At 39.2% G+C, this 13,046-nt stretch overlaps 1 protein-coding gene across 1 annotated transcript; it reads right to left on the reverse strand.

Annotated features, from left to right (window-relative positions):
* Positions 1 to 201: 201 nt before the first annotated feature.
* On the reverse strand, positions 202 to 12,425 carry LOC117539617 (zinc finger CCCH domain-containing protein 13-like). Its single transcript, XM_034205854.1, has 26 exons — positions 12,411 to 12,425; positions 11,436 to 11,708; positions 10,549 to 10,740; positions 10,023 to 10,204; positions 8,730 to 8,853; positions 7,450 to 7,569; positions 7,287 to 7,355; positions 6,986 to 7,173; positions 6,263 to 6,616; positions 5,589 to 5,653; positions 5,341 to 5,416; positions 5,142 to 5,261; positions 4,938 to 5,051; positions 4,733 to 4,852; positions 4,522 to 4,641; positions 4,301 to 4,423; positions 4,091 to 4,210; positions 3,874 to 3,996; positions 3,663 to 3,782; positions 3,444 to 3,566; positions 3,234 to 3,353; positions 3,017 to 3,139; positions 2,813 to 2,926; positions 2,605 to 2,727; positions 2,450 to 2,520; positions 202 to 1,630 (listed from the first exon to the last, which is right to left on the reverse strand). The coding sequence occupies exons 1-26, from the start codon at positions 12,423 to 12,425 to the stop codon at positions 1,533 to 1,535; spliced, it is 3,390 nt and encodes a 1,129-aa protein (XP_034061745.1). The 3' UTR covers positions 202 to 1,532.
* Between the last annotated feature and the right edge of the window lie 621 nt (positions 12,426 to 13,046).

The following is a 13,046-nucleotide window of genomic DNA, read 5'->3' on the forward strand; positions in this document are numbered from 1 at the left end:
ACAATTGATCAAGTGTGTCTTGATGTCCACACATTTGGTTCTCATTGAATTACCTTTTATTGTACCTCCATACTATACTTAGTTTTTAAATTAATTGTTATTATTATGCTATTTTATAAGAATGAAATGGACACAACTGTAAGTGCAACAGCAAAGCACGGTGAAATGCGACATTCAAAAGATAGAAAGACATAACAAATATTAAAATGTAATATATTTATTTAAACATTTAAAGTCCAATTAAATACATACAAATACGTCAACAGTTTGAAATAAACAGAATGACAGACTTAAAATAACATTTAATATATTTATTTAGAAATAGAAAACAGATATACAGACATCCAATAAAGTTATAAACATATAATAAGGAGAAATACGTAGAATCACAGACATAACATATAATAATAATAATGACAATAATAATAATAATACACAATAATAAATAGTAACACATAATAATACATCATTATCAATCATAATAATACATAACACCTAATTATCAATCATAATAATACATAACACATAATTATCAACCATAATAATACATAATAACACATAATAATACATAACACATAATTATCAATCATAATAATACATAATAACACACAATAATACATAATAATAATAATAATAATACTTTCAAATGTAATTATCTTATTTGTACAGGTGGGATGAAATGCTAATTAATGCCCAGTGTGGAAAAAATAAGTCATTTTAAGCCCAAGTGACAACAAACCCTCCCTCAAGCGGAATAACTCTCATAATAATGATTTAACCAGGCAACGATCAGTGTCTAATGGGCCTAAAGAAGAGAGGAAGTGCTCTTTAAAAGGAAGCCAGTGTGTCCTCCTCTCTCCTGGGATACAGCTAACAATCATGCTGTTTACATTTATACTTTTACACTAAGATTTTATATAAAGATGTCCGCCTGCGTTCTTCCCCGTCGTTCCTTCTAGTGTCGGCGCTCTCCCCCGTAGTTTTGGCTCTCCCCCGTAGTTTTGGCGCTCAACACCATCGAACTTGGCGCTCTCCCGCGTCGTTCTTCTGCGCTCTCCCATTGCTGACATCAATACTCACCCATTGTCGTCTGCGCTCTCCCCCGTCGTTCTTTCTGCACTCTTACCTGTCGGGCGTTGTAGCTCTCCCCCGTAGTTTCGGCGCTCTCCCCCGTAGTTTTGGAGCCCTCTCCCTTGTAGTTTCAGTGCTCTACCCCGTAGTTTCAGTGCTCTCCCCCGTAGTTTTGGAGCCCTCTCCTTTGTAGTTTCAGTGCTCTCCCCCGTAGTTTCAGTGCTCTCCCCCGTAGTTTTGGAGCCCTCTCCCTTGTAGTTTCAGTGCTCTCCCCCGTAGTTTCAGTGCTCTCCTCCGTAGTTTCGGCGCTCTCCCCCGTAGTTTCAACTCTCTCCCTCGTAGTTTCGGCGCTCTCCCCGTGGTTTCAGCTCTCTCCCCCGTAGTTTCAGCGCTCTTGTAATTTCAGCCCTCCCCCCCTTAGTTTTGGCGCTCAACCCCATCGGACTTGGCGCTCTCCCCCTTTAATATCTCCCTCTCTTGACACACCTGGGCTCCTCCTCCCCCTCTGGAGGATCCCCAGGGCGTCGCTTTCTCTTCCTGGTGCTCACAGACGAGCCTTCTGTGGGATAAAAACGTTTAAAAGTTTTAAAAACCTCCAGACAAATTACTGATTTGTAATGTATACAGGACAGTAAAGGAAAGTAACTAAGTACATTAAGGTACTTCATGTTGTACAACTTTATACTTCTACTCTACTGTATTTTGGAAGCAAGTATTATACTTTTTACTCATCGGCATTTATTTTATTTGACAAATTGACTTACTAGATACTTTTAAAAATTACGATTTTGCAATACTTAGGAAAAACTTATAAAATATGATTATTTGGTATCGAATATATTTAAGTAACTCAAGGCTGGTGAACTGAACATTTATTGGCAGCAATTTAACTTCACAGTCCCAGCTTCTTAAATGGGAAAGTTTGCTGCTTTTGCTTTAAAATATTAAACAAATATTTCACATTATAGGGAGGCTGTGGCGCAGTGGCCTAGTGTGTTGGTGTTCGGATCAGGGGGCACAGGTTCAAGTCCCACTGCAGTCAGCATGTCGTTGTGTCCCTGAGACACTTCACCCCAAATTGCTCCTGTGGGGATTGCCCTCAGTATCGAGTATGTAAGTCGCTTTGGATAAAAGCGTGACATGTAATGTAATTATGTTCTGCAATGAGTTCATTTACTCCTAACACCTTAAGTACATTTTCCTAATCGTACTTAAATTCTACTTGGGGACGATTCTCGATGCGGTACTTTTACTTGAAATGTAGTACATCTAAAGTGTAGTATTAGTACTTTTACTCAAGTAAAGAATCTGAATACTTTTCCCACCTCTGAAACAGGACAAGGTTAATCAATTGAATACATCTCAAAGATGAGCTTACGTGTGTTTGTCTCCTCCTCTTCCAGGCTCGTCTTCCTCTTCTTCCTCTCCGGAGAGCCGCTGCGTTCATTTCTGCACGGAAGAAACTTGTTTGAATCTCTTGACTTTTAACAGTGATTTGAGTAAATCGTTACAAACTGATAACTTAACACCTACTTTGACTCGATGTGGGACGCTAAGAAAGTGTCCCACGTCCGCTTTCTCCCGGGTTTTCTTTCCGCTTCTTCAGAATCATCAAGCTTCCTTTTCTTCCTCTCCGGTGAGGAATTGATTTGCTTTCTGCATTTTAAAGACATTTTTATTTTTACCTCATTAATTCTTACAGTGAGTTCTAAAACAGTACAGACAAGAGAATAACACCTACCTTAATCCAGAGGCTACAAAAGTGTCCCACGTCCGCTTTCTCCCGCGTTTTCTTTCGGCCTCAGAATCATCCCTTTTCCTTTTCTTTCTCTCCGGTGAATCCTTGACTCGCTTTCTGCATTTAAAGAATGTTTTTTTTTGTTTTTAACCACATTAATTGTAACAGTGAGCTTCAACCAGTAAAGACAAATATAATAACACCTACTTTGACTCGATGTGGGACGCTAAGAAAGTGTCCCACGTCCGCTTTCTCCCGCGTTTTCTTTCCGCTTCTTCAGAATCATCAAGCTTCCTTTTCTTCCTCTCCGGTGAGGAATTGATTTGCTTTCTGCATTTTAAGAAGGTTTTTTTTTGTAAGTGTAAAATGACGATAAAGGTTTCTATTCTATTGAAACAGTACAGACAAATATAATAACACCTACTTTGACTCGATGTGGGACGCTAAGAAAGTATCCCACGTCCGCTTTCTCCCGCGTTTTCTTTCGGCCTCAGAATCATCCCTTTTCCTTTTATTTCTCTCCGGTGAATCCTTGACTCGCTTTCTGCATTTAAAGAATATTTGTTTTAGTTTTTAACCACATTAATTGTAACAGTGAGCTTCAAACAGTAAAGACAAATATAATAACACCTACTTTGACTCGATGTGGGACGCTAAGAAAGTGTCCCACATCTGCTTTCTCCCGGGTTTTCTTTCCGCTTCTTCAGAATCATCAAGCTTCCTTTTCTTCCTCTCCGGTGAGGAATTGATTTGCTTTCTGCATTTTAAGAAGGTTTTTTTTTGTAAGTGAATAATGACGATAAAGGTTTCTATTATATTCAAACAGTACAGACAAATATAATATAACACCTACTTTGACTCGATGTGGGACGCTAAGAAAGTATCCCACGTCCGCTTTCTCCCGCGTTTTCTTTCGGCCTCAGAATCATCCCTTTTCCTTTTCTTTCTCTCCGGTGAATCCTTGACTCGCTTTCTGCATTTAAAGAATGTTTTTTTTTTGTTTTTAACCACATTAATTGTAACAGTGAGCTTCAAACAGTAAAGACAAATATAATAACACCTACTTTGACTCGATGTGGGACGCTAAGAAAGTGTCCCACGTCCGCTTTCTCCCGCGTTTTCTTTCCGCTTCTTCAGAATCATCAAGCTTCCTTTTCTTCCTCTCCGGTGAGGAATTGATTTGCTTTCTGCATTTTAAGAAGGTTTTTTTTTGTAAGTGTAAAATGACGATAAAGGTTTCTATTCTATTGAAACAGTACAGACAAATATAATAACACCTACTTTGACTCGATGTGGGACGCTAAGAAAGTATCCCACGTCCGCTTTCTCCCGCGTTTTCTTTCGGCCTCAGAATCATCCCTTTTCCTTTTATTTCTCTCCGGTGAATCCTTGACTCGCTTTCTGCATTTAAAGAATATTTGTTTTAGTTTTTAACCACATTAATTGTAACAGTGAGCTTCAAACAGTAAAGACAAATATAATAACACCTACTTTGACTCGATGTGGGACGCTAAGAAAGTGTCCCACATGCGCTTTCTCCCGGGTTTTCTTTCCGCTTCTTCAGAATCATCAAGCTTCCTTTTCTTCCTCTCCGGTGAGGAATTGATTTGCTTTCTGCATTTTAAGAAGGTTTTTTTTTTTGTAAGTGAATAATGACGATAAAGGTTTCTATTATATTCAAACAGTACAGACAAATATAATATAACACCTACTTTGACTCGATGTGGGACGCTAAGAAAGTATCCCACGTCCGCTTTCTCCCGCGTTTTCTTTCGGCCTCAGAATCATCCCTTTTCCTTTTCTTTCTCTCCGGTGAATCCTTGACTCGCTTTCTGCATTTAAAGAATGTTTTTTTTTAGTTTTTAACCACATTAATTGTAACAGTGAGCTTCAAACAGTAAAGACAAATATAATAACACCTACTTTGACTCGATGTGGGACGCTAAGAAAGTATCCCACGTCCGCTTTCTCCCGCGTTTTCTTTCGGCCTCAGAATCATCCCTTTTGATTTTCTTGGTCTCCGGTGAGCCCTTGACTCGCTTTCTGCATTTTAAAGACATTTTTATGTTTACCTCATTAATTCTTACAGTGAGTTCTAAAACAGTACAGACAAGAGAATAACACCTACCTTAATCCAGAGGCTACAAAAGTGTCCCACGTCCGCTTTCTCCCGCGTTTTCTTTCGGCCTCAGAATCATCCCTTTTCCTTTTCTTTCTCTCCGGTGAATCCTTGACTCGCTTTCTGCATTTAAAGAAATTTTTTTTTTGTTTTTAACCACATTAATTGTAACAGTGAGCTTCAAACAGTAAAGACAAATATAATAACACCTACTTTGACTCGATGTGGGACGCTAAGAAAGTATCCCACGTCCGCTTTCTCCCGCGTTTTCTTTCGCCCTCAGAATCATCCCTTTTGATTTTCTTGCTCTCCGGTGAGCCCTTGACTCGCTTTCTGCAAGACATTTTTATTTTTACCTCATTAATTCTTACAGTGAGTTCTAAAACAGTACAGACAAGAGAATAACACCTACCTTAATCCAGAGGCTACAAAAGTGTCCCACGTCCGCTTTCTCCCCGGTTTTATTTCGGCCACACGGATCGTAGGCTCTGGATAAAAGGACAAAGCAAAGGTCAATCAAAAACTGATTAAATGAATCACCAGATTCTTAGATTCATCCTCCTGTGAAACATCCCCTCTTAGTTTCAGATTTAAGATATCTGTTGCAACAGCTGTGTGTAAGTATAAAATACTCACTATTATTTATGAACAGTTGCCTACTTTTTGGTGTCTGGATGATTTCTGTGTTCCTGCTCTCGCTCGATGGTCTGTCTCTCTCCGGGTTGCTGCATTGACAAAAAAACGGGTTTTAATATCTCCAATTATAACTGCAAATATCATAATATAACAAAAATAATTATTGCGTTAATTCTTTTCTTTAAACAATATTTAGAAATGTTGTGTTAAGATATGCAAACAAGGCATTATATCCTTTCAAATGAGTTAGTTTGTTTACATTTTCTTGAACACAAATCTTTCATTATTAAGTAAAACCAAAACATTGACATATTAAATTCAAAGGTTTAACTAAAGGAATATCCATTAGTATCACTACATAAATCAGAACACACTCTCTAAAGCCATACAATAAATCACATTTTTGATCAATAAACTACACAAACATCTGTAAAAACTTTCTAGAAAATGGCTTTTAAAGATGTGTAAAGTAAAAATGTATGTACAGACGTTTTGCAAGACACTGCAGGAAACAATATTTGTTGTATTACAAGATGTGTAAATATACAAACAAATGCATTTATATGAAGTAAATGAAACACTTCTGTGTGTAATTTGCACGTTTTCTCTACTACACTGATCGAAGACATGTAATAGAAGAAATGTCCTAAAATGGACCTGTGTGTGTACATAAAGATCTTCTGTCCTACAACACTTACCTGTCGTCACCGCGGGGTTTTCTCCTCGATGATTTCCTCAGCGCCTTCCTCCCGGTTCTCTCTTGTTGGCAGGGTGGAGCCGCAGTGCTAACCTGCAGTGGCGGCGACACAGGCTTTACAGCAACAGGCGATTGAGGAGGGGGTTGTTGTTGTTGTTGACTCTCTTCATCGTTTATGGAGAGGCTGTCCGATACCTGGGACGAGATGCCCAGGATGAGGGGGTGTTCTTGGGTCCTGAACCAGGCGGGGGGGCCCTCTGCTCCGCTGATGGAGGGCGACAGGTTCATCTGACCCCCGTCAAAGCCCTCACTCTGATCCAGGCAGACCTCCATCTTTTCACAGCTGGATTTCACGCTGAAAAGACGAAGAAAAAACATTGTTAAAACCAACGTTCCGAATCAGGAACCCTTTACAGTACTGATAGTTAGTCTTTTTTGCATGTATTTCAGTTATTTCTGAACTATTGTGTCACTTGCACATCTCTCTTGCACTATTTTTACATTATCTTTACGTCTTCAGTTTGTTGCAGTGTCAAAGAAGCCTTGGATTTAGGATTTTAGTTCTCAGAACTACACTTTTACTATTGTGCAGACGACAATCAAGTCTTTTAAATCGCATCAGAATCAAAAGTAAATAATAAGATAATGCATTAGACCCAGTCAGCGTGATGCGGCCTCTCTATCTTGTTGCAGATATGTTAAAACAGTTGTAATGAGGACTCACTAGAAGCTGTTCTGGTGGTTTTGAGCGAGGTGGTTCAAGGTGATGAAGGGATGCTGAAGAAGCTCGCTGGGGGAAATCCTCCGATCGATGTCCAGGTGAAGCGTCTTCTTCAGCAGATCCAGGAACTCCTGCCGGTCTTCAGTTTCTGCCGCGGTGTCTTCGTCCAACAGGTGGCGGGGGGGTTTTAACTGAATCAGAACAAACCAGGAACATTATAGTTAAACCTCTATTCATCTCGGTGGATCATGGAAACAGATTTACGGCAGATGTTCTCAGCTCGTTTTCAAATAGTATTTCTTACCATTATTATATCATTCAGCGAGTTGAATTGTCCGGCGCTTGTGTTGGTTTCTCCAGACTGCTGAACGTTCTAAAGATAAATGATATAGGATTAGGTAACCTGTCTCAAAAGGAAATTAAAAACAGTAAGATATTTTAGTTTAAAAGCAACTCAGTGCTGGTACCTTCAATCTCCAACGACGTCTCCTGTCCTTCTTTCTATAATGGAAAAACCAACGCGTTTTGACGCCTCTGTACATGAGACGAGCCGGAGGATGACCCTGAGTCTGCACTATATGTCGCAGCTGTTGACAAAACACAAAAGAAAAAGTCAGTTACATTTGTACGGAAGAGGATTAGGGCTACATGATTTTTGGGAGGATTTAAAAAAAAAAAAGTTGTTCTGAGAAAAAACTCAGAATTCTGACTTTTTTCTCAGAATTCTGAGAAAAAAGTCAGAATTTTTTTTCTCCCAAAAAAAAGATTTTTTTTTTTCAAATCCTCACAAAAAAAAAATGTATGTGGCCCTAATCCTCTTCCGTACACTTGCATCAATATTTTCTTTAATAGTTTCACTACAAATATCATAGAAGTGCTTCAGAAAAGTTTACAAAAAGCCAACGTTTTACGCAGTTACAGTATCTCCCTTTTTAAAGAGGCCCTACTTTGCTTTTTTGGGGTTTCCCACCGTTTTGTTTTGCATTTTATGGTGAAATACACACATTTGCTCTCTTGCACAGAGGGCACAGATCGATACGTCTCTGATGTCTGCGCATAAAGTATATTTCTATAACCAGAAAGTGATTAGCTTAGCTTAGCATAAGTAGGGAAACAGCCTGGATCTTGCAAAAAAAAGTTACACTATAAAACCACGGATAGTTGCTTTTACATTCTGTGCATCAAAGTGCCTCAGTGCGTGCTATAATAAAGATTAAGACATTTGAACCCTCAGCTACAGAGTCTGTTCTTCATGCACCGCCATTTTGATGTGGCATTGATGTAGTACGATGCAGGGAAGAACTACAAACTATTTAGGCTTGGATTTCTCTCGTTAGTCAGGTCATGCTCTCTGAATGCCTTGTTCTATTAGCTTGTATCGCAAACTAACTACATTTGTAACCGCGGAAATAGCAAATGAGCAAAGTGTTTCTCAATTAACTACATTTACTATCAACACTGATTTGGACTCCAACATAAAAGGTGGAGGATTTTAAGTAAAAAGTGTTTGTTAGTGAGAGAGCAAGGCTAGCGGTTTGTAGCTGCGGTCAGTCTTTATGCTAAGCTAAGCTACTGGATAATAAACACATACATTTGAGCGTGGTATTGATCTAACTCCTGGAAAGAAAGTGAAATAAATGTTTCTTAAAGACACTGTTTGAGCCACCACGACTAATATAAGGTGTGTATCCTACTGTTTATCCCTTCTACATAATAAATATAAGCTTCACAGTATTGTTACACCCACCATTTCGTGCTCGGTGTCTCCAGGGTACAGCACAGCGCCCGTGAACAGCTCCGCGGCGATGCAGCCCAGAGACCACATGTCGATGGCTGACGTTATGGGGAATCCTAGGATAATCTCCGGAGACCTTAGAAAAGACAAATAAACATATATCGTTTTAGTTTTGAGTAATTTCACAATTTAGTTTGCTATTTAACTTCTTAAATATTAAAAGGTCCCCTATTGTACAGTTTTTCATCAATATATCACAGGTCTCAGATATATACAGAGCCTGTCCCTGATTGGCTGGAACACCAAACAGATCATTGCAGCATTACCCATAATCCCCTCTGTTTCAGCCCTGTTTCAAAAGTGCTGATTCTCTGTCTGTGACTTTAGATGAAAATAAGGAGCCCCTCCCCACGCCCCTCTGAGAGACATTTGGTTACAAAGAACTCAATGGTGCTCTAGGAGGAGATTCAGGTGATAAGGGGGGGGGTTACCTTGGTTGGTGATTGGCTAATGGTTACTCAAGCCAAAACATCGTTATGACATCACAAAGTGGCCAAAATCTGATCAGCTCATTTTCAGACAGGTTTTTATAGAAATGGATCAAAAAGAGAGAGAATCTTTGTTCCTGAAACTTTCAGAGTCTCTTTACACAGAGGGGACACATGGTGATGTAGAAGAGACATGAAGAAGAGGGGACACATGTTGATGTAGAAGATACATGAAGAAGAGGGGACACATGGTGATGTAGAAGAGACATGAAGAAGAGGGGACACATGTTGATGTAGAAGATACATGAAGAAGAGGGGACACATGTTGATGTAGAAGAGACATGAAGAAGAGGGGACACATGTTGATGTAGAAGAGACATGAAGAAGAGGGGACACATGTTGATGTAGAAGAGACATGAAGAAGAGGGGACACATGTTGATGTAGAAGAGACATGAAGAAGAGGGGACACATGTTGATGTAGAAGAGACATGAAGAAGAGGGGACACATGTTGATGTAGAAGAGACATGAAGAAGAGGGGACACATGTTGATGTAGAAGAGACATGAAGAAGAGGGGACACATGTTGATGTAGAAGAGACATGAAGAAGAGGGGACACATGTTGATGTAGAAGAGACATGAAGAAGAGGGGACACATGTTGATGTAGAAGAGACATGAAGAAGAGGGGACACATGTTGATGTAGAAGAGACATGGAGAAGAGGGGACACATGTTGATGTAGAAGAGACATGAAGAAGTGGATTATTTTGCATAATAGGTGACCTGTAAATCTTCTCCACCCGCTGCCGGTTTCTCACCTGTAATGTCGTGTCTGCATGTAGTCGCCCAGCTCAGACTTAGCGACGTGACACGCCACGCCGAAGTCGATGACCTTGATTCTCCACGGCTGCTTCCCGTGGTCCAGCAGCATGATGTTCTCCGGCTTCAGGTCCGTGTGCACGACTCCCAGACTCTGGAGCAGCTGCAGCGTTACGGAAACCTGAAATATAAGATCGCGAATAAGTCTTTATGCTAAGCTAAGCTACTGGATAATAAACACACATTTGAGCGTGGTATTGATCTAACTCCTGGAAAGAAACTGAAATTAAATGTTTCTTAAAGATATTGTTTAAGCTACCACGACTAATATAAAGTGTTTGCATAATTGTGTGCGTGTGTATCCCTTCTACATAATAAATTAAAGTTTTTAAGTATTGCTACACCCACCATTTTGTATAATCAGTTGCAAAAATGTTGCTTAATTCTTTCAGGCAGGATATTTCTTATCAGTTCTGTGGAAATGTTCAGTTGTTTTTCTATGTGTCTGTGGAGCATCTAGCGTACCTGGTACAGGATGGGGCGGATTTCGTCCAGCTCCAGCGAGCGGTGAGGCTTCTGATAGAGGAACTCAAACAGACTCATGTCCAGGATCTCCAACTCCAGACAGACGTGTTCGCCGTACACAAACACATCGTTGAACGTCACAAAGTTAAACCTGTCGGAGTCAAACGCTCTGAGCTCTTCCATTATCTCTATCTGGGGAACAAACGATTGCATGTTGAGAAAATATATCTTCACAGGGCTGGATGAAATACAGTTAAAATGATGATGGACGTCCATTTGAAGTATTAATAACATAAGAAGTAGACATCAGTATGTCTACCTAGAAGGTCATTAGTAAGGTTTTGTGTTTACACCTCACCCATTTTATCCATTCTTCTTTAAGTATATTAACTTGATTTCCAATTGTCATGCCCATTTTATACATTGCTTTTACAAGTTATATAGTTAATTATTGCAACTCTAATAACTAGGAATAAGTGACAATCTTTATTTCTTGATGTTTTCTGGTGTTTTTTAGCAGGATATTTGGGGTTTTATCTACAGAAATACCCCAAAAAGCACATTATCTCCAGGATTTTGAAGTTCAATTAGTATTTATTTCACTTTTAGTTGTGTTAAAGTATTAAATAATAATCTTCCACATATATTATTCCCAAGAATAAGATGTATTTTGAATGTTTCTGCTCTTTACTTCCCAGTAGGTTGATGATATAATGCAGAAGGCTAACTGGATGGCTGATCACAACCAAATCAATTTGTTTGTACGAAGCGATGAGTCAGACATCTTACTGCATGTTATACGGTGGTTATAACTTATAATACATCTATTAATAAGTAAAGAAATGGGAATTGGGGAAACCATAGATGTGATCAGAGTTGTTCCCTACCTCATTCTTTGCCTCTGGTGTTAGGTCCTTTCCCTTCGCGATCTTCACAGCCACCGTCCTGTTGGTGGCCATCTTTAAGCACTTTACTACTTTCCCAAAGGTGCCCTCCCCCAAAAAGGACTGGATCAGGTATTGGGAGGAGGGGGAGGAGAGGACACCCATGGGTTTGCACACTCCCCCTGAAGGAAAGCAGCATGAGGATGAGGAGGAGGAGGTGGAGGAGGTGTTCGTCTCTGCGTCAGGTGACGGAGTTGAGTTGGGGTCTCGATAAGACTACAGGAGGAAGAAGAAAGTGATTAACACATGAAGTCACATTTTGTCTCATCAAAAAAGTCTTTCTGAACTATACAAAACTAAAATATATCAAAAAGTCAATACAAATGTTGGCTGATTTCACAATTTGGACGATTCAATTCGTGCTTGAGCTATTTTTCTACTAGTTTGAACATCTCAAAATGACATTTTACTGCTTTTTTGATAAGAATAAACACATTATTTGTTCATTTATAAGCCTTAACTGGGATTCAAGATGGATTGGAAGTTGTTAACTCATCTTGTTAGTGAAATATATTAACATATTACTAAAAAACAAGCGCTCTAATGTACAGTCAATGCCAAAAAAGTGGGACTCATTGACAATTCGGATGTTTCTTTACTTGCTCCTGCTATTTTTTTGTTTGTTTTTAACGTCTTTGTTAACAAAAACAACATTCAAATTACATTTAGCTGCTTTTTTTGATAAGACTAAACTGAATTTGATGAATTAAAAAACCTAAAATAAGGTGCAAGATGAAGTAGAAGTTGTTAAATCTTCTTGTTAGTGAAATATATCAACTTATTGGTAAATATAAGCACTTTACTGAACACTTAATGTGATACAATGGGATTATAAGAATATATTTTAACATAAAATCGAATTTCTTTGTAAGAAAACTATTCTTTTTATGTATTTACTACCAGATTTGATCAACTCACCATGTTGTCACTCATGTTACTAATCGTGTTTGAAAGTTTTGTTGAGATTAACAAAGTTGAAGTTTCTCCTGGTTGTGTTAACCCGACTGAAGACAGAGTCCAGGTCCAGCAGGAAGCTTCTTTCTCCTGAACATTCCACGGCTTTGTTACATCACATTCCAAATGGAATCTTAGTTTGGAATGTTCCGGTTGTCATGGCATCGAATAATTCTAAATTAGAACAATGGTGGCTAAAGGTTTTGGAATGTTTATATATCGCTGCTAACAAACAATAAAATGACAATTAATAACTATTTGTAATTAATAACTGTGCGACTGTGGCTGCGAGGGAGTGCGTTTGTTTCCACCAGAAGGTTATGGGTTAGATCTCAGCATTGGCACTTTGTGTTTTTATTAGTGCTGTCAAAATTATCGCGTTAACGGCGGTAATTAATTTTTTGAATTAATTGCGTTAAAATATTTAACGCATTTAACGCATGTGCAGAATGGCCCGCCCCATACGTGCCACCAGTCAGGGGCGGACTGGCCATCTGTAGGATCTGGAGAACCACAGAACGGCCGGTCGTCAAGGTCCGTTGACGGCCGGCCGGCCCTTTAAAAAAAAAATTGTTTAACGTCATCATTTAAATTGCACTG

This window comes from Gymnodraco acuticeps, unplaced genomic scaffold (assembly GCF_902827175.1).
Source record: "Gymnodraco acuticeps unplaced genomic scaffold, fGymAcu1.1, whole genome shotgun sequence".
Lineage (NCBI taxonomy): Eukaryota > Metazoa > Chordata > Actinopteri > Perciformes > Bathydraconidae > Gymnodraco > Gymnodraco acuticeps.